This window comes from Bos taurus, chromosome 25 (genome assembly GCF_002263795.3).
Source record: "Bos taurus isolate L1 Dominette 01449 registration number 42190680 breed Hereford chromosome 25, ARS-UCD2.0, whole genome shotgun sequence".
Taxonomy (NCBI): domain Eukaryota; kingdom Metazoa; phylum Chordata; class Mammalia; order Artiodactyla; family Bovidae; genus Bos; species Bos taurus.
In genome coordinates this window covers 841,957-861,577 of record NC_037352.1, presented here as the reverse complement: position 1 = coordinate 861,577, position 19,621 = coordinate 841,957, and the positions used below count along the sequence as shown (strand labels likewise).

At 62.8% G+C, this 19,621-nt stretch overlaps 1 protein-coding gene across 1 annotated transcript; it reads right to left on the bottom strand.

Annotated features, from left to right (window-relative positions):
* Positions 1-1,459: 1,459 nt before the first annotated feature.
* Positions 1,460-8,721, bottom strand: SSTR5 (somatostatin receptor 5). Its single transcript, XM_024985222.2, has 2 exons — positions 8,644-8,721; positions 1,460-3,295 (listed from the first exon to the last, which is right to left on the bottom strand). Exon 2 carries the CDS (start codon positions 3,244-3,246, stop codon positions 2,140-2,142), a length of 1,107 nt encoding a protein of 368 aa, XP_024840990.1. The 5' UTR covers positions 3,247-3,295; positions 8,644-8,721; the 3' UTR covers positions 1,460-2,139.
* Positions 8,722-19,621: the final 10,900 nt, after the last annotated feature.

Here is a 19,621-nt window from a genome sequence, read left to right as displayed (position 1 = left end):
GCCAGGCTGCATCCCCACACCCACTGTACCGTGTCCACGGCTCCGTGGGCTCACATCCTTCTGGGACACTCCTGTCCCCGCACCTCGACAGGCCCTCAGGGGTGCCCAGGTGCTCACTCTCTCCTGTTCAGTACCCCCCACCCAGGGCTTTGGGGACTGTCCACACTGGCCGAGCCCAGTCACCAACTCCCACACAGACCCAGGGTCCACGGGCCACCTGGCATCTCTTCCTCCACCTGTTGAGTCTATCAGGCCTGGGCACACACAGGCACACACATTCACACGTGCACACACAGGTACATTCACACACGTGCACACACAGGTACATTTACATATGTGTACACACACCGACACACATACACACAGACACATGTTCACACATGCACACACAGGCACACATTCACACATGTGCACAAACAGGTGCACACATTCATACATGTGTACACACAGGTACACACACATTCACACATGGTACACACAGGCACACACATACATGTACACAGAGGTACACACATGTCTACACATGCATTACACAGGCACCCACAAGGGGGCACATGCACACACACCTACACATGTATACACATGTGCACACATACAGACACACATGCCAGTACACGTATATGCACACAGGTACACTGAGTTCACATATGTGTACACACGTGTCCACACATGCATCACACCCACAAGCAGGCACATGCACACACACACACACACACACATTCACATGAGTGTATACACATGCACACACACAGGCACACACACCCAGAAGCAGGCACATGGACAAACACACAGGCATGTCCACACACACCAACATGCTCACAGGCAGGACTGGCGAGGGCACTCTAGTGTCCGCACCGCCCAGGGAGGGACCTCGCTGTGTCAAATCAATTGGGAGAAATTGACCCGAGCAGATATTTCCGTGCCATTTGTTTGCTCCCCAAAGTCACTCTGAGCAGATGGACTTTGCATCCAAGCCCACGGGTGGCCTGGCCGGCGGAAGGGGGGTGACTGGTCAAACAGACTTGTTTCTCCCAGGCATCCACCCCTGCACGGGATGCCTCTCCCCCTAGGGCCAGGCGGGGAGGCTTTGGTCACCAGCTCCCTGTGACTGACACCAGGGTTTGTGTCCTCCACCCTCTAGGTGGAGCCCAGGTGGGGCTGATACTAAAGCTGGGGCTGAGGAGACGGCTGGGACCCCACTCACCCAGAGTCGGGGACAGGAGCCCCAAGGGAGCTGCCCACGCCCCACACCCAACAGCCGTGGAAGGATCGGATGCCCCCGCCCCACCGCCCACATCCTCAGGGCCACACCCCGCTCCTGCCAGCCCAGCCCCGAGGCTCCTTTCCGCGGGTACGGACGCTCCCCTCACTATTATCTGGGTGTCCTGCTGCCTGCCCCGCCCCGGCTGCCTGCGATCCGCCCGCACTGATGTACACCAGTTTCAATCGGCTCCAGGGACAATATTTGCTCTGGGAAAGAGTCAAACATTTATTCTCTAATTTATTCAGGGAGCACTTGTCAAACACAAGCGCCCTTGTTACGTGATCTTGTTTCCAGGGCTTGGCCTCGGTCTGGGGTCCGTGCCGAGGCCCCGGCAGCGCTGACCCTGACTCTCCCCTGCCCAGCACGGCGCTGCCCACTCCCCGCGCCCCCTGGTTTCTGGTTCCTCCTCTGGTCCAGCCATGGACCCCAGGAGGGACACTGGGCAGGGCTGTCTCAGCGGGGCCTGTGGGGGGCGAATGACCCCCATGTCCTTCTTCTCCTTCCAGCCATGATCACAGTGAGGCCCGGGCATCCAGGAGCCCAGGCCTCCCCCAGTGAGGCTGCCAGGCACCTTCTCTAGGACCTGTTTCAGGCCTGGGGCCAGGGGTGGAGGGGGATGAGCTGGTGTTTCTGGGGGTGGAGAGGACCATTCCGGCCAGACCAGACTGAAAGCCGAATTCCTCCGGGGTCCAGCATTTGCACGCGCCCATGGCCTCTCCAGTCTGCTGTTTGCCTTGGGAGGCGGCTCCGCCTGCCCGCTGCTGTCTGGCTAGTCTCTTCAGCTCCAGCCCCCCAACTCTGGGAGGAAAGGCAGAAGAGGTGGCTGTGGGTCCCGCAGCCTTGCCGGGCCCCCTCTGCCCCCGCAGCCTCAGCACTCACAGTTTGCTGGTCTGCATGAGCCCGTTGGCCTTGCAGCTGCGCACGGGCATCATGGCCTCCTGCAGCCGGCTGCTCGGGCCCGGCTGTGGCTCCGTGGCATCCGCATCCTCGGCGCCAGCGCCGTAGCCTTTGCGGAGGCACAGAACCTTCCGGAAGCTCTGGCGGAAGTTGTCGGAGAGGAAGCCGTAGAGCAGGGGGTTGGCACAGCTGTTGGCGTAGGACAGCACAACCACGAAGAAGTAGGCGCCAGCGGAGGCAGGCTCCTCGGGCAGCGCAAAGGCCAGGTTGACGATGTTGACGATGAAGAAGGGCAGCCAGCAGCCCGCAAACACCAGCACCACCACCACCACCATGCGGGTCACCTTCCGCTCCGAGCGCCGCCGCGTGGAGCCCACGCGCACGCCGGATGCCTTCAGCTTCACCACGATGAGCAAGTAGCACAGGCAGATGACCAGCAGCGGCCCGAAGAAGCCCAGCACGGACGTGTAGATGATGAACACGGCCCCCCACAGCCCCACGGGCTCCGGCCAGCTGAGGTTGCAGGTGTTCCAGCCCTCCTGGATGTCGGCAAACACCACCAGTGGCAGCGACATGACCAGCGAGAAGGCCCAGACCGCAGCGCTGGCCAGCTTGGCCACCCGGGGGCGGCGCCAGCGGGCAGAGCGGATGGGGTGGACTACGGCCAGATAGCGATCCACGCTCATGACCGTCAGGCAGAAGATGCTGGTGAACTGGTTGATGCCGTCCAGCGTCATGACCAGGCGGCACAGCACGGGGCCGAAGGGCCAGTAGGAGATGGCATTCTGCGTGGCCACGAAGGGCAGCCCCAGCATGAGCAGCACGTCGGCCACGGCCAGGTTGAGGATGTAGATGTTGGTGACCGTCTTCATCTTGGCGTGGCGCAGGACCACGTAGATGACCAGCGTGTTGCCGCCCAGCCCCACTGCGCACACCAGCAGGTAGAGCACTGGTACCACCACTGCCCGGGCACCTGGTGAGGGCCCCAGCCCCGCCAGCGTCCCATTCTCATCGCCGCTGCCGCTGGGCACCACTGAGGAGGTGTTCCAGGTGGTCAGCGGGGAGGCCGGGAACAGAGGCTCCATCGTGGCCACTGCGGGCAGGGCAGGCTGAGCGGGAGCGCCGGGGCGTCCACTGCAAGAGAAGGAAGGACACAGAGCGACTGAGCCGAGGGCGTCTCCCCTGCGCCTGCCCCACCTGCCCAGGACGCACGGGATTACCCCGGGGCGGCGGGTAAATACGATTACTCATGTTCAACTGGGCTGGGAATCACATTAAGCAAATTGTTTGGAAAACAAACCTGGAGAGGAAGGAGCAGTGGGTCGGTGGCTGTGGGGGCACTGGGCAGGTAGCCCCTGGAGCCGAGATGCCACAGCAGCCCCCAGAGACTTGACTGTCCCTTCAGCCCTCTGCACCCAGAGGCCCCCTTCCCGGCTCAGCCAGGCCACCTTCACGGAGTCCTGGGAGGGCACTGATACCTCACCTCGCAGGTAACGGACTGAGGACCCTCGGAGTTGCCTCCCCAGGGACCCGCAGGACAGGTGGGAGGGGAGGGACAAGGAGGCTGGGACAGCAGCCAGGCACCCCCAGCCCAGGCAAGCCAGAGTGTGGAGACACCCAGGCCCACTCTGCTGGGGAACCCCAGAGCCGGACTCCAGGTGGCCTCCTGGAACCATCCAGAGGCTCCCAGCCTTCTGCGTGGCTGAAAAGCAAGACCTCAGGCTGCAGAGGCTCTGCCAGCCCACCTGTGAGCCGTGTCCGCGTCACCCAGCAGAGCCCAGCTGCGTGGCCAAAAGGACCTGGCTTCCCTGCCCCCAGCAGCTGCCGCTGCAGCGCGGATGTCCCTGGGCCAAGGAGACGACCGGAGACGGGGCTGCGCGTGCTCTGGGGCGGGGCCGCACCCCCAGTCCCAGGACAGCAGACTGCAGCCCCAGGCAAAGGACCCTGAGCGGGGGTGGGTCAGTGAGGACCCCACCCTGTGAACAGGTAACACACGACAGGCAGAGGCAGATTCCAGCCCGAGCCGCGGGCCAGGAAGAAATGCACGTATGTGTGTGTGTCTGTGTGTATGTGTATGTCTGTGTGTGGCTGTGTCTGTGTGTGTGTATGTGTGTATGTCTGTGTCTGTGTGTGTGTGCGTAAGTCCGTGTGTCTCTGTGTGTGTGTATGTCTGTGTCTCTGTGTCTGTGTGTGTCCATGTGTCTGTGTGTGTGTGTGTGTCTGTGTGTCTGTGTGTGTCTGTGTGTCCGTGTGTCTGTCTGTCTGTGTCCATGTGTGTGTGTGTGTGTGTGTGTGTGTCTGTGTGTGTCTGTGTGGTCGGGGGGACAATGTGGGGCAGGCAGATTTGGGGGAGGCTTCAGGGGCTGCGGTCCATGGGGTCGCATAGGGTTGGACACAACTGAGTGACTTCGCTTTCACATTTCACTTTCATGCATTGGAGAAGGAAATGGCAACCCACTCCAGTGTTCTTGCCTGGAGAATCCCAGGGACGGGGGAGCCTGGTGGGCTGCCGTCTATGGGGTCGCACAGAGTCAGACATGATTGAAGCAACTTAGCAGCAGCAGCAGCAGGGCTGATAGGGTTTGTAGAGAAATAGCCAGGGCAGGGCTGGGGAGGTGGCACCTGAAGTCCACAGTGACGGGCACACGTATCCACTGTATCACTCTGGTACTTTTCTGTACGTTGAAATGGTTCACAAAAATAGTGATCCTCATGAGAAAGGAACCACCTCCGCTGATGAAGAGGGGAGGAAGGGAAGATGGGGGCTGACACCTCAGCCGGGATGGGGGTCTAGGCGCCCCCAGGGGGCCCAGACAAGGCCCTGAGGGGACTGGAAAGGGTTGTGATGACCAGCCGGGGTCAGCTGACCCTCAGTGCCCCCAAAGTCACCTCAGCACCAAGGGCATCCCCAGCGGCCTCCAGGCCCGGGCCGGGGGCCCCGGGGTTGGGGGTGGGCGACTGACATCTGGTAGACAAGGGGGTGCAGCATAAACAACACTGGCAAGGGCAGGGGGACGCTGCCGACCGCGGCGTGGCCAGACGCTAACGGCCGCCGGGAAGCTCGACCCGGAAAATCAGCGGAGCGGAGGGGGATCAGCGGATTCGATCAGGTGACATAAAAGTAAATGAACAAGTGTGCTTGAGATACGTTTAGAAATGTTTAGGATCCTCCAGGCGTGGATAAAAATACTCTGAAATGAATTTGGCTTCTATCTGAGAAGTAAAATGAACAAGCGTCTATTTTTGAAAATTACAACTCTTGGATGTGAAAAACATCAACATTTGGACAAAAAAAAAAAAAAAATCCAGGAAAGTCTGGACACAGATGAAGAGAGAATCAGAATCAGAAGAGGGGCTGAGGGACTCCCTCAGAGCAGGTGCAGAGGTCGGGGCGCAGGGGCGCCTGCAGAACTGACCTGGGACGAACTCTGTCCCGAGCGGATAAAGTAAAGATGAAACAGTGTCTGAGTGACCTACAGAGTGTCGAGGAGGAAGAGAAAACTCCGGAGAATGTGGGCAGAGAGGCTGGACAGAAACCTTGGAGCAGCGCAGGGGGTTAGGACAGCAGGCCCCGCCCACGAGGGTCCCAGGAGCCAAGGAGAGATGAGCGCTGTCCCCTCTGAAGCCCCCACCCAGAGGAGGGCCCCCAGCCGGGTGGAAGCGGAAAAAGACCTTTCTATGAGTCTTGCAGGATTTGCTGGTCCGGGTCGCCAGCACTCCTGCTGTGTATTGTGACCGGATGTGAGGTGTATGACAAAACCTCTGTTTAAAAAAGGTTAAGGCAGGCTCCTGGGGTGGGGGGGCCTTCCCCAGTAGCTCAGCGGAAAAGAATCTGCCTGCAACACAGGAGATGCGGGTTCGATCCCTGGGTCGGGAAGGTCCCCTGAAGGAGGGCACGGCAACCCCCTGCAGTATTCTTACCTGGAGAATACCATGGACAGAGGAGCCTGGTGGGCTATGGTCCATGGGGTCACAAAGAGTTGGACATGACTGAAGGGACTTGGCACGCATGCACACAGGCTCCTGGGGTCTATGCATTTCAAGATGAAGCTGGGGGTCCCTTGGGCTGCGCTCCAAGTTGGGGGCAGGGGTGGGCGGGACTGGCACCCGGCTGGCAGGAGGGCCACCCCAACACCCCAAGAGTGGACCCAAGGCAGTGGAGCTCTGGTGGGTGGGGGGTCGGCCTGCTGATCTCTGTTCCCCAGGGCTGAGCACAGAAGGCTCCCTCACATTATAAAAAAAAATTAAATGTAAAATAATGTTTAAAGCTCCATTGAGGTGCTGCGGGGGAATGAATGCTAGACTCTGGTGTGGAGATGGTGGGGTGGACTTTGTTGGCATCTGGGGAGAGAATCCTGGGGACTACACCCTCCCTCAAAAAATACCCAAGGAAGGGCTCTCAGGAGGCTGAGTGGGGCAGGAGCTCAATGGGCCTGAATGTGAGTTTGATTCTGAATCAGATGAGTGCCTTCAGGAGGCTGCCTGACACCCAGAACCCAAGGTGACCTGAGCAGATTGCCAGGTTCCCCTCCCCCCAGGCACCCCAAGGCCTGAGTTAAACTTTAGAGCAGCAAAGAACAAAATTAAGTAGATCTTGCCATGCCTGCCACTTGGAGCCCAATTCTGCAAGAGTCACTATTCAGGGACAGCAATCTTGGTCACAGGAATCACACCCTCATGGGGACTTATCCCTCCGGCCCCTTCCTCTCAGATAAGGGATGGGGAGGGTGGCGGTGGAAGGACCACAAGCCGTCACTGGGGCTTTCCGACCCAGACCCCCACCAGGAAGGGACCGCTGCTGTGGCTCAGGGAAGAGCCCACCCCCTTGCCCCAGCACCCCCCGCATGCTGGCCAAGGGGTCTTGGGTAAGTCATACCACTTCTCTGGGCCCAGGCTCCCATAACAGAGACTTGTACAAAGCCACCGAGCAGAGAAAACCATCCCGACACAGGATGCTGCTGTGATGACCCGCATACAGTGGGTGCTGAATAGCTGCTCCCACCTGCCTGCCCCAAACAGCCTGCGTCTCCTGCCCAGCACCAGCAGCCCTGGGCTCCGCAGAGGAGCCAGAACCTCTGCGGGGACCTGGGGACAGGGAGGAGACCTTGGTGCTCCAGTGCTCCATGCCCCCAGGAGGACCAGTGCTGGGCCCAGCCCCTCACAGGCTAAGATGATGCTTGGTCAGCAAGAGGGAGCCGGCCCTGCTGCCCAGGGGCAGTTGTAGAACCCACTGAGACGGCAGCTTGGTGCTCCTGGGTCCTCACCTGTGCGGGGCAGGGACAGTCCCCAGCACCACCCAAGAGCCCCACTCCCCAGGCCTGCCTCCCCAGGGAGGGCTTAGCTCAGGGGGGCAGCTGATGGCCACCCCTCTCCTCACCCCTAAACTCGCTCCATCTGTCCTTAAGGCAGCCTTGGCCTGGGGCACCCTTCCCCACGAAGGGACCTGAGGTGCGCGTGTGACAACAGGGTCTCCGTGGGGCCTCCGCACCCTTCGGGGAGTCTCCAGGGCTAGGGGCTCCTGCCCCTAGAACTCCCAGCCACTGTCCCTGGGAACCAGTGGTGCCTTTACCATCACTGGCGCATCGACCGCGTCAGCCTGGGGGGCTCCTGGTCCTCCGCACGAGTGGCCGCTGCCCCCAGGAGCACAGTCTCCTCCGGCAGGACTCAGCAGCACCCGGGATTGCCTCACACTTTGGGTAGCAGAGTCTCTCCGCCCTCGCCTTCTCTGGGGCCCCAGGCTCGCGGGAGGCCAGGGCCAGCAGTCCAGGCCCCACCTGGACCCTGGGCGGGGAGATGGCCCACAGGCGAAATTCCAGGCCGTGTACTCCCTTCTGAGGAGGGGCCCAGAGCACCGGAGCCCTGGAGATGCTGGGGTTCCGTCCCCAGCTCCAGCTCCCAGGGCTGCACCCCACTCCCTCCCAGTCCAGGGTGAGCCCCCGGACCAGGCCCTCTGCGCCCTGGCCCAGCACCACCGCCCTCTCCCCAGTGCTGGCCCACCACCGTCTGTCTCCCCACGCAGAAGTCCCAGCCCCCCCCTCATACTCTCGCTTACCCCCCTCCCCCACCACCTACTCCAGCCACAGCCTCCAGCTGCGCACACCATCCTGGGCAGCCCCACTGTGGTGCCCAACGCAGGAAGGCTGGCAGGCCCCCACGCAGGGCAGAGGGGGCCGGCCCTGACTCCCGGAGGCTTCTGCCCTGACCAGGTAGAGGGTGGCCAGCGAGCGCAGGTGGTGGGCCGGGGAGACCGAGAGGGCAGCCGATGAGAGGGGTGGGGAGGGACCCCTGGCAGCGGGCAGCGAACTCCAGGGGTTCATGGGAGGGAGGAGTGTAGAGAAGCGGAAGACAGGGAGGCTGCGGGGCGGTGTGGATCCACCCAGGGCCAGAGTGCAGGCTGCCCTCAGGAGGTTAGGAGGTTAGACCCACGGAGAGTGTAGTGGGGCTCTGAGGGCGGGGGTGCGGGGCAGGAGCGCGGCACTCACCCGGGGACGGCGCTGCCTGTGGCCCCTCGGGAGACGCGCACCCGCTGCGCTGGCTCCAGACTCCGAGCTGCGCTCTGGGGCTCGGGGCGCGCGGGGCGGGGAGGCGGGGCGGGGCGAGCGTTGGAGGGAGGTGGGGGTGCCTGGGCGGGGCTGGGGCGGGGTAGGGGCGGGCACTCGGCTCCCCGCGGGCCCGCGCCAGTCTGTCCTCTGCCCGCTTTTTCCCTGAGGTCTACGCAGCTCGCCCACAACCCTTGTCCCGTCGGTGGCGGCGTCTCTGATGACGGTGGCGTCTTCACCTCGTTCTCTTAGGTCCGCTGGGGCGGCAGACCAGAGCTTGGGGGTCGGAGGGGACTCAAAGTGCCCTTCTGAAAGTCTGAGGAGGATGGAAAAGGGCAGGAGGCTGACTCTGAGAGATGGAGTGGGGCCGTGTCCCAGCGATGGGTGTCAGGACGGCTGGCCGGGAGGTTCACTCGGGGGTCTCCCCTTAGCAGGTGCCAGAGCCACCTGAACGCAGGCATCAGAGCAGAGCTGTCCCCTTGCCAAGGTCCCTGCAGCCTAGTGCACAAGGCCTTCTGGATGGAGCCAGGTGGCAAGGCAGGGCTGGACAGCATCTCCTGCTTGGCTGGCACTCTCATGTGGCCTGTTGCACACTCAGCAGATTCACACACCCCCTCTGGACGTGTTCAGGTGGGAGACACGGAGTTCCTGCGTCCCCAGGGGCCATGGCTGCACGGGCTGGTGCGGATGGCACTTAGCACGAAACAGACGAGACCATACTCTGAGCGCCGAGGCCAGCAGGGAGACGGGCGACAAACCAAAAGTGACTTAATAGAGGTACTTTTAGACTGTCATCAACGGAGAGGATCAGGGTGACGGGAAAGGCAGTGGGGACAGGAAGGCCAGGGAGAGCCTCTCTGAGGCTCACTGTCCTGTGTGCAGGAGCGCGCACGAGGGCGGGACCCGGCACACGGCAGGGATGGGCCCTGTGGGTGGGCGGGTGCTTGGTCAGTTACACCTAGCAGGCTGCGATGCCCACACACCTTAACACCCAGGAGGGCATCACCTGGGCTCTCAGAAGAGAGAGGTGGTGTGTCTCTTCCCTGTGCCCCACTTCTGGCAGGTGTCCCCTGGCCTCTGAGCCCCAGGAGATTAGCTGAGGTGAAACCTGGGGACACTCTGCAGAGGTTACGCCAGCCGCAGCCAGGAGCCATGGCAACGGGACAGTGCCCGAGGCGCCCCCCATGGATGATCTCGACCCCTCTTATGGGGCCCACCCTCGCTGGAGCTCCGCTCTGGGCTGCCGTCTCCCTTTACAGAGTCTGAGGCCAGTGGCTGCTGGACACGACGTCCCCCTCCAGCCACCCTGCCCCGCCCCTGCTCGGGCACCAGGGCTGAGGCGCCCCATGACTATTCAGAAGCATTGGAGGCTGACTCCAGTTCACCTGGAGCCACCCCGCAGCTGGGTGGGTCCTGGGGGCCAGGAGGCCCTCCTCCCTGCGCCACGTTTCTTCCCACTGCAGAGCCTTTCCCGGGCCAGCCCACCTCCCTCTCCCCACCTGTAGCTGGAACGCCCCCTCCTTCAGGAGGCCCCTGGCCGCTCCATGCTGCCTATTTGTCCCTCAGCTTCCAGCAGCTCCCAGACCACATCCCCTTGGCAGCGTCTGTCCTGGTTGAGAAGGTGTGAGTGCTGGTGAGTGAGCGACTGCAGGTGCCGCTGTGTGCACTGCCTTCGGCCGTGGTCTCAGGCTTCAGTCCGTGCTTTGTTAAGAAGCAATTTCCCAGACGTCAGGGTGGGACGTGGGGTGCAGCGGCTTCACCCCAGGGCTTAATGCTCTGGTCTCTGCTTGGACACCCCACTGGCTGTGGCTGGATGTCCGGACAGCCTGCCGGGTCCTCTGTGGCCCCAGCTTCCCCATGGGAGGATGGGCTGCGTCCCTGGGGCAGGGAGCGGCTGCCCTCCCCTCTCTCCCCACAGACACGAGAGCTCCGCGGGGCTCTGTGTTGTATTTCCACATTTAGTGTGTTCTGGTGACGGCGCATTCAGAGTCCATTTAAGTCGCTTAATTTCCCACTCGGAGGCAAGTCAGAAAGAGCAGATTTGTCTCGATTTGTTCACAGCAACCAACTTTTACATCAATTAAAAAGTCACCAGATGCCAAAGGAGCGCTGTTTTCTAATATGTTAGAATTTAGTGATTCATCAGTTTATTTCATTTCATTTACATCTGAGAGTCAAGTGGCGTTTGAAAGCAGATTTCTCCACCAGACGAAAAGTGATCAGTAAGTTGGCACAAAAGCATGAAGCCCCCACTGCACCATCCCAGCAGTGAGTTGCGGGGCTGGGACTCGGGATGGAGCCCCCTCATCCTGTCTCAGCATCTGAGCCCCCAGCCATGAGCCACTGCCAGGCTCCCAAACGCTTCATCCTCAGCCGGGGGAACAGAGGAGGAACAGCACTTCTGAGTCACGGTGAGGCTCGGCCACTGGCCTGCCGTCCACTGGCTAAGCAACAGCCCCTCTCAGCTCCTGCCCTTCGAGAACACAGGGCCAACATCACCAGAAATTCTGATTTTTTATTAAAAATAGTTATTTATTTGGCTGTGCTGGGTGTAGGTTGCGGCATGCAGGATCTAGCTCCCTGACCAGGGATTGAACCTGGGCCCCCTGCAGGGAAGTCCCAGAACTTCTGATTTTTTTCAAGAGAAAAATTGTTGCATTCATTGCCCGGATCCACACAGGCCATCAGCAAACTCTACCCAGGACATCCATCACGCCTCCCAGCACACCCAGGGCCTTGTCTTGGCCCCGTGGCTGCCCCGACACCAGGGTGCTGGCCACCCTTCCTTCAAGCAAACCGCTTGGCCCACGGGGCAGTGTGGGCCCCAGAGCCGTCTCGACCCCAGACCGCAGCCCAGACTCCTCGCGGCGGCCCAGGTAGGGGTGTGGCTGGGGAACCCTGCCTCTGCCCTGGCCAGCCGCGGACCCAGGCCAGTGGTCTCCTTTGAGCGCTGGCTCCTCGTCTGTAAAGGGAAACAGAGAAAACATGGAAAACGAGCCACCACAGTGCCGGCTGTGATGGGCAGGTTTGCGCTCACTCAGCTGCTCGCCGCTGCAGGCGCAGGTGTGGGCCTGGTGCCTGCACTTACACCTGCGTCAGGTGGCTTGAGGGACAGACGCCCTCGCTCAGGTGGGCCTCATCCACCTGGAGGCCTCAGGAGCAAGACTGGGGCCTCCCAGGAAGGGATCGCTGTGGGGTCAAAGGCTATACCCACGGGGATGCTGCCTGCACGCCAAGTCACGCCCCAGGGGCCCGGGGACCCCACAGAGACCACGGTCACGCCCGACCCCGAGTCCCTGCAGATGATCTGGCACCTAGCCCCGCCGCCTACGGGCCACAGGATGCGCCCAAGCTGATGTCACGCCCAGCGGCCTGGGATCCTGGCGGCCGTGGGACCAGCTCTGTGCCCAGAGGCCTGAACTGCCGCTGGGCTCTAAACACCGAGGCCACTGCCCCTTAGATGGTGGCGAAATCTGACCCAATTCCGACAGATCCAGCGCGGTGGCCAGGCCCCAGCGGCAGGAGCAGAGCATGCAACTCTCATGACACCTGGGGGCTGGTGTGGGGGTTGGGGTGGGCCGGGCCCCCGGGGCTGAAGCTGGGCTCACCAGGTGCCTGGAGGGATCCGGCTTCAAGCGCTGTTCGCAGATCTCACTCACGCCTACGGCCGAGGGCTGGGGGCACAGGGAGGCCCCACGGGCAGAGCCCCACCGCGGTCACTGCGGCTGTGGAAAGGAGCAGCACACTGGGGCTGAAACAGGAGCCTGGCTCCCAGGGTCTGCAGGCCAGAGGTGGCAGCAGGGGTGGGCAGGGCCGCGCCCGCTCCTCAGGCCAGGGACCCTCCCGCCTCCGTCCTGGCGCTCCCTCACCCACCTCTGCCTCTGTTCCGTCCATGGCCGCCTCTCTGCGTGTCCAAGTTCCCTCTGCTCACAAGGACACTAGTCACTGGACGGGAGCTGCCCTCACAGCCTTGAGTCGGTCACACCTGCAAGCCTCTATTTCCACATAGCGTCCCACCGCAGTTACTGGGAGGGAGACTTAGACACCCCTCTGGGGGGACACAGGTCCACGGTCCTCCCGCACCACCCGCTTCTAGAACCAGTGCTGGATTCAGCCCCAGGCCTCCAGCTGTGGTGATCACTGGTCAGCACTGCTTATGAGCAACGCCTCCCCGGGCTCCCGGTTGGTCCCCCTGGTACCTTTGTGAGGGACCACCTGGAGCATCAGTGGGGCAGGACAGCTGACCCTGGTGCAGGCAGAGCCCACCCAGCTCCACTTGCCTCAGCGCAAGGGGCACCCCGAGACACCCTCCCAAGCACCGGGCTGGCTTTGCTGTCCACTGCATAAGAGCCAGGCCCTGGGCCTGTGGCTGAGAGTGATCAGGCGTCCACGCCAGGCCACAGCGGGGCCCTGGGAAGGCTCCTCTGGGTGGTTGGGCAGAGGAGACTGTGGGCCTCTGCAGAGAGCACCCAGGGCCCAGCAACGGCACGTGGCCACTGCAAGGCAGAGGCCCCACGCAAGAAGCAGCTCCTGTTGAGGATCAGCGCACGCACAGGGGTGGCAGCAGGCACACCAGCACTCTGAGGACGAGAAATGAAACAGCGGAACGAGTCAGAAGAGATCAGGCAATCAGCATAAAGTGATTCAACTGACGACAGCGGAAGTGAAAACCGACAGCATGGAAAGAGGCAGGGGATTCGGAAAACAACCAGATGGAACCTTCCGAATGAGAAGTGCGGTTAGACGTGCAAAACCCTCCTGGAGGGTCTGCACAGCAACTCGCGTGTGGAGGCGGCCCTGAGGAATCACCCAGGCACTGGCCGTGTCCCCCTGCCCGCTACCCGCCCCATCCCACAGCGGGACGGGGTGCAGAGACTGGGCTTTCCACTGAAGATTCAGGCCGGGCCACGCGTGTCGTGTGAAGGCACTGACCTGACACAGAGGGGTTGGGAAACACACAGCTGGGGCCCCCAGAGCCTGCTGCTCAGCGCCCACATCTGTGCCTCTGGTGTGAGACACGATTGTAAAGGCCCCAGCCCAGCAGCGCCCCCCAAATGCCAGAGCCCCCTGACCGGGACCCCATCTTGGTCAGGGGCTTTGGGCCTCAGGTAGAAAATGTTCAAAGGCACCAAGAACCTGGCCCTGCCTGTGCGCTCACGTGGACTCTCTCAACATCAAACCGACACAGTGATAACCAGCTGAAAAGACAAATTAAAGGCATTAGGACAAATTAGAGGCTCTCAACTGGTCTGGGAGAAAATGGGTGGGGGCGGGGCCTGGTCTGAGCTGGAGTGGCTCAGTAGGGAGTTGGCGGGGAGCACAGACCCAGATCAAGGGCCCCCACCTCACCTCCCCTGCAACCCTCAATTGCTCCCCACTGCCCTCTGCTCTGCCCTCTTCCTGGGACCCCCCAAGCCCCCTGCTGTGTTCCCTCTGCCTGTCCGGGGCCCACCCAGCTCTCCCTTTTCTCCGGGGTGGGGGGCAGCTTGTGGGGCAGGAGCAGAGGGAAGACACCCAGACGCCGGGACCCCCGTCTCCTCCCCTGGGAAGAGGCAGCCCCCAACTCGAACCTCCCTGCGCCAGGCGTTCCCCAGGCAGGGGCTGCATTGACCCCTCGTCGCTCCGCGAGGGGACCTCACCCAGACACACGCTGTTGGGAAGGTCGCGAGCTGACGGGGCCTCCGCGCATCCATCGGCCTCTGGCGCCACCGCCTGGGCGCCGTGGTCACTGCGGGCGGGGAGGGGCGCGGCGGGGGCGCCGCTGGGCTTCTGGAGCGAGGCGAGTGAGGGGTGACCAGAGTCTGCCTACGGTCCCCAGTGCCACCTGTGGCCAGGCCAGGTTCCTACCAGGTCATCATGTGGCCACAGCTGGCCACCCAACCTCTCTGAGCCTCAGCATCCTCCTCAAAAACCCGGGATCATAATTACTGTCCCTCTGGTCCCCTCCTCTGGAAGTTTCCAGGAGAGCCCTGCCCCTTCCCTGAGCCTGGACTGGGGTCCTTGCGGCCCCTCGGTTGGGTGACCCTTCCCCAGTGTTTCCCCGAGCTCCTCTCCCTGGGGAAAGCCTTCCATGGGGCACCCTTCTCTCAGGGATTAGTGTCAGAGGCCTCAGGGCTGTGTGGTGGCCCGGATGGAACAGGGGAGGGGGCGCACCTCTCCCCACTCTTCGGAGACCTGCCTGAGGGCCTGAGTCCATTGGTCCATGGCCAGGCGGTGGCCCCTCCCGCAGGGGGACCACCATCCTGCACGGGGGCCAGCTGGTGCCCAGTCACCTGGGTGCTGGGCATACCCATTTGATACCCGTTTGATGGGGGCCAAGCCCAAGGGTGGCCCCCACACCCCCCGGGGCTCCTGGTAGCACTGAGACCCTGTCTGGTTTGAGGCTCCCAACTGGGGGCAGCCTCTCCTTGGCTACCTCCTCTTGCCCAGCCCCCTAACCCTGTCCCTCCATGAGACAGATCAGGTCCGCCTCTGAGCCTGTACCCTCAGTGGGCCACAGCACAGCACCACACGGGGCTCCCTGATCCCCCGGCACCCTTCAGCCTCTGTGAATCCCTGCGAACAAAGCTGGCAGTGGCCACTGGGAGGTGTGAGCAGCTCACAAATGCTCCTGACGCAGCCCCAGCGCCTCAGGGCCCTGCGACCGAGGCTGAGACGTGGGGCTGGGGCACGGGTCTCTGCTTGCGGCGCCTCTTTTCTGATGGACGATGAAGATTTCCCACCCTGGATTGAAAACCGGGGGTTTCAGGCCAGCCGACCGCCGGCCGTCCGCAGGGCCCAGAGAAGCCGGTTGCGGTCCCTGCTCCGGTGGGGCAGCAGTGAACCCTGCGGGCTGTGGGGGCCTCCTGCCACCCCCGTCCGCCCTCTGTTGGCTTTGCTGCCCGGGCGAGGGGCCAGCCTGGCTGCCCCGCACCCTCCAGCAGCTGGCTGGCAACTCTCCGGGCGGCCGGTGCCTCTGCTCAGCTGGGCCGGCCACACCTGCCACAGCAGCTGGTTCAAAATCCCCGAGTCCTGAAAACCGGCCCCACTTGGCCAGGCCAGGGAGTCCTTGGCCCTGACGATTGGCCTGTCCTTTGCTGAACTGGCTGGCAGGGACTGAGGCCAGGCAGGCCGGCAGACAGCCCCAGGGCCCGGAGAGGCCAGGGGATCCAGGCTGGGCAGGCTGTGCAGACCCTGGGCCTCTGGGCAGAGTGGACCTGTCCTCACGGCAGGGCTGGGTCTTGGGGGCCTGCAGATTCATGTGTTAGCAGAAAGGCCTGGAAACACTTAAGCAGGAGTCTGGGCACCCTGGCCACCTCGGACCAGAAGGCGGAGATCTGGGTACTGTCCCTCCGAGACAAGGTGGCCAGTGGGGAGGCTTCAGCCCACAGTCATGATGGGGACCTCAGGACCTACATGGCTCAGAGAGAAGGGCCCAGCGTTATGGCAGCTCCTCGGCTGGAGCTTGGTATCTAGTCTGCTCCCAGGCCTGGGGTGAGACCCATTGTCCCTTGCTTGGGGACCCCCGAATCTCAGGCATGGGAAGTGAGACCAGGCACTGCAGGAGTGAAGGACAAGCCTGGGCCGCTGACACCTGGAGAGCCGATGGGGTCCTGCCATGTTCTGGGGCACCCACAATGACCCTGTGGCCCCGACGCGGGGCAGCCCCTCTCACCCCTATCCGCCAGGCTTGCCCCACCGAGGCCCCCAGCCTCCATCTTGCCCCCTGCCCTGCCCACCTCCACTCAGCCTTGGGGAGAGGGTGGGGGATCCCATGTGCTGCCCAGAGGGTTAGTGGAAAGGGGTCTTCCTACATCCTGGGCTGCAGATGGCTGCTGATCAGAGATTCAGACCTGGAGCACGGGAGGCCGAGGGATAGTTTCAAGTGGGTGGCAAGATCCCTGGGCCATGGGAGGGGGTGGACAGCCACGTCCATGCTGACCCCCACCCAGGGGAGTCCTGGTGTCGCACCTGGGGACTGGGCAGGGTGCTCCCCTCCTCCACCCCGCCCCATCGTCTCCAAGCATCTGCAGCCGCTGTAACCAACCCCCAGGGGGGCCGGGGGCAGCCTGGGCTCTGCTCTCCTGGCTGTCCAACCTCCGGCCCAGCTGTTGCTGGGGAGGCTGTGTCTGTCCCAGGGACTAACAGCTGCAGCCCCGGAAGCCCCCCACCCTCCCCAGAGCAGGTGTGCCCCCCATGGCCCAGCCCAGCCTGCCAAGGGCTGGTCCCAGGGGTACAGGAGGCCCCACACCCTCATCTCTTCAGTCTTGGAGGGGCCCTGGGCTGGGACTGGCATTCAGGGTGCTTGGGCCTGTGGTAGCAGAGGCCAGGCCCCCAGTGGCCAGCCTGTGGGCTGTGACCAGTGCCAGGAGTGGGCCCTGCCATGTGTGCACACCAACACCTCAAGGCCGGCCGTGAAAATGCACACAGGTGTCTTGTCCAAGGTCCCCGGGGCAGAGAGCAGGAGGTGCCCCGAGGCCCCCTGAATGAGCAGCAGTGAGCAGCCCCGGGAGCCCGCCCCCCACCCTCTGCCCAGGCTCAGCCAGGGCCCTGCCCTGTGCCACTGCCCACCCTCAGGGCCCAGCATCCGCAGTGTGCTCCCCAGTCTGTTCCAGGACAAGGGGCCCCTGAGCCGTGGAGGCCACTTGTGAACATTGGTTGAGGGCGCTCCCTCTGCCTGGGATGCTTCTAGCAAACTCTTCCTTGCTCCTTGCAGCATGGCCGCCTGTATCTCGGGCCTTCTGAGGCCACAGTGGGAGGAGCTTAAGGCTTCAAACCAGGGCCCAACTTGGGGATCCCATTCCCTCACCCCACACCAGCGCACTGACTCCCCGCCCTGACATCCTACCTCTGCCCGGCACCACATCTTTGACCCTCGGAACCCCCAGCACACCCTCCCAGAACAAAGCGTGACTCCTGCATACAACGGGGCCTGGGACGGTTGCAGGCAGGTGGCCCTGCTTCACAGAGGAAAGACCGGTACTCGGCGAGGGGTCTTGCCCCACAGGCGGGCACGAGCTGCCCCTCGTACCACTGGTGCCTTGACTGGGTTGAATAGTGTCCCCCAGATTCACGTGCATCTGGACCCCCCGCTGCGGTCCTATTTGCAGGAGTGGTTAAGTCACGGTGAGGCCGGGCGGGGCCGAGGGAGCACCAGCGTCACCAAGTCACTGATGTCACGGGCATGGTCTCATCCTGGAGGGATGTGGCCCCAGACCAGGGGCTGCAGAGGCCTCCAGGAGCTGGAGCCTTGGGGGGACTGAGTGGGGCCTGCCCACACCCTGACCACAGTCCTGGCCTCTGGCCTGAGAGGGTCCCTCCTGCTGCTTTAAGTCCTGTTTGTGAACATTGTACAGTGGCCGGCCCCAGGATACCAGCACACACCTGTCCCTGGACGTGGCAGACGGGGGCTGGGCTTCCTGGCTATGGCCCAGTTGTGCTTCAGTGCCTGGTGCTCTGGGGTGCCCAGCAGGCCCCCCTCTGGACGGTCCACCAGCCCGCCTATCTCTGCCTTTTCCCCAGGACCCTCACCTGGGCCAGCTTGTGGTGGTGGCTCCTGACGGGGCCGGGCCTCCACAGCCCTCGTGCGTGGGCAGCATCACCTGACCTGTACACTGGGTTTAAATTTATGTTGTCAACTGAACTGCTCATTCTGGGGGCAGGAACCCAGATCAGGACCAGCCCTGCTGTGGAAGGGGCCCTCGGGATGTCAGGGCTCTGAGATCGAGGCTCACCTGTGTGGGCTCCAGCCACACCTGGTGGAGCTGCCTCATGTGCAGACAGGTGTATTTCTACTCACCCCGGGGCCTGGAGGCCTCTGTTGCACGTGGGGGGCTATAAATCTTCATCTCTGTCGAGCCCCAGGTAGTGGGTGGGGGGATAGAACAGGTGGACCACACATGGGGCCTGAGGACAGCGAGCAGGCCAAGGGACCTGGAGGGGTGGTTCCTGGCGCTACAGCCGGGCTGGGCAGCGTGGCTCCGGGCATCAGGCCCTCATCCTGCTCCGTCACCCCACAGAGAGAGGCTGTGATCCCCCTGACGTCCACCTCTCCTCCGCAAGACTGTCCCCTCTCCAACAAGACTGACCCCTAGGCACAAAGCAGGAGCCCCCACCAGGGGGAGCATACAGGGTGATTTATCTGGGCTTCCAGGATTGAGGAGGGTGGCATCAGCCCCTAGGTGGGTACAGTTCTGGGGAGGAGGAGAGACCCTTTTCTCCTGAGGCAGGGACTCCCGGGGGCTGGGGGTGGGCTGGACCTCTCTGGCCAGCACCATCAGACCCCCAGGCTGCCTGGAGGGATGTGCTGGGAAGGTCAGGAAGTCATTTCTGCAGGAGTATGTGCAGGGCTTGATTAGTGATGTCTGCCCGGGCACCACAATGAGCAGTGATGCTATGCTGGTGTTTGCTGCCTGGCTGAGATGGAGTGGGAGATCCAGACAGCCTCTGATGATCCTTCCAAACCAGCTGCCAGCCTGGGAGTGCTGGGGCCTCGAAACAGTGCCAGGCGCCCCCTGGGAGCTATCTCTTCCAGGCCAACTTCAGGCGTCCAGCCTGGAGTGGGCTGTCCAGAACCCCAGGTCTCCAGGTGAGTCCAGGGCTGCCTGGCAAGACAAGGAGGGAATGGGCACACCAGCTCCCCTGGCTGGTCCCCTCCTGACCCCCCAGGAAAGGAGGCCTGGGCCAGACACGTCTGGTCAGGCAGACAGGGTCCCCACGCCGCTTCCGGGCCCCCGGCACCCCCAGTATCGGTTTCTGCAGCCCCTCCTCGGCACTCAATCCATCAGCAGCCTTCAGCACAGGCCCAGAGCGAGTGGCTCATGGCTGTAGGCAGGTGATTTATCTGGGCTTTGTTTCTCCCCAGCATCTTCAAACCGACATCTGACGGTTTTATTTCTGCGGGGCGGCTCCACGCGGTCTGCATTTCCCATCTCCGGGATCG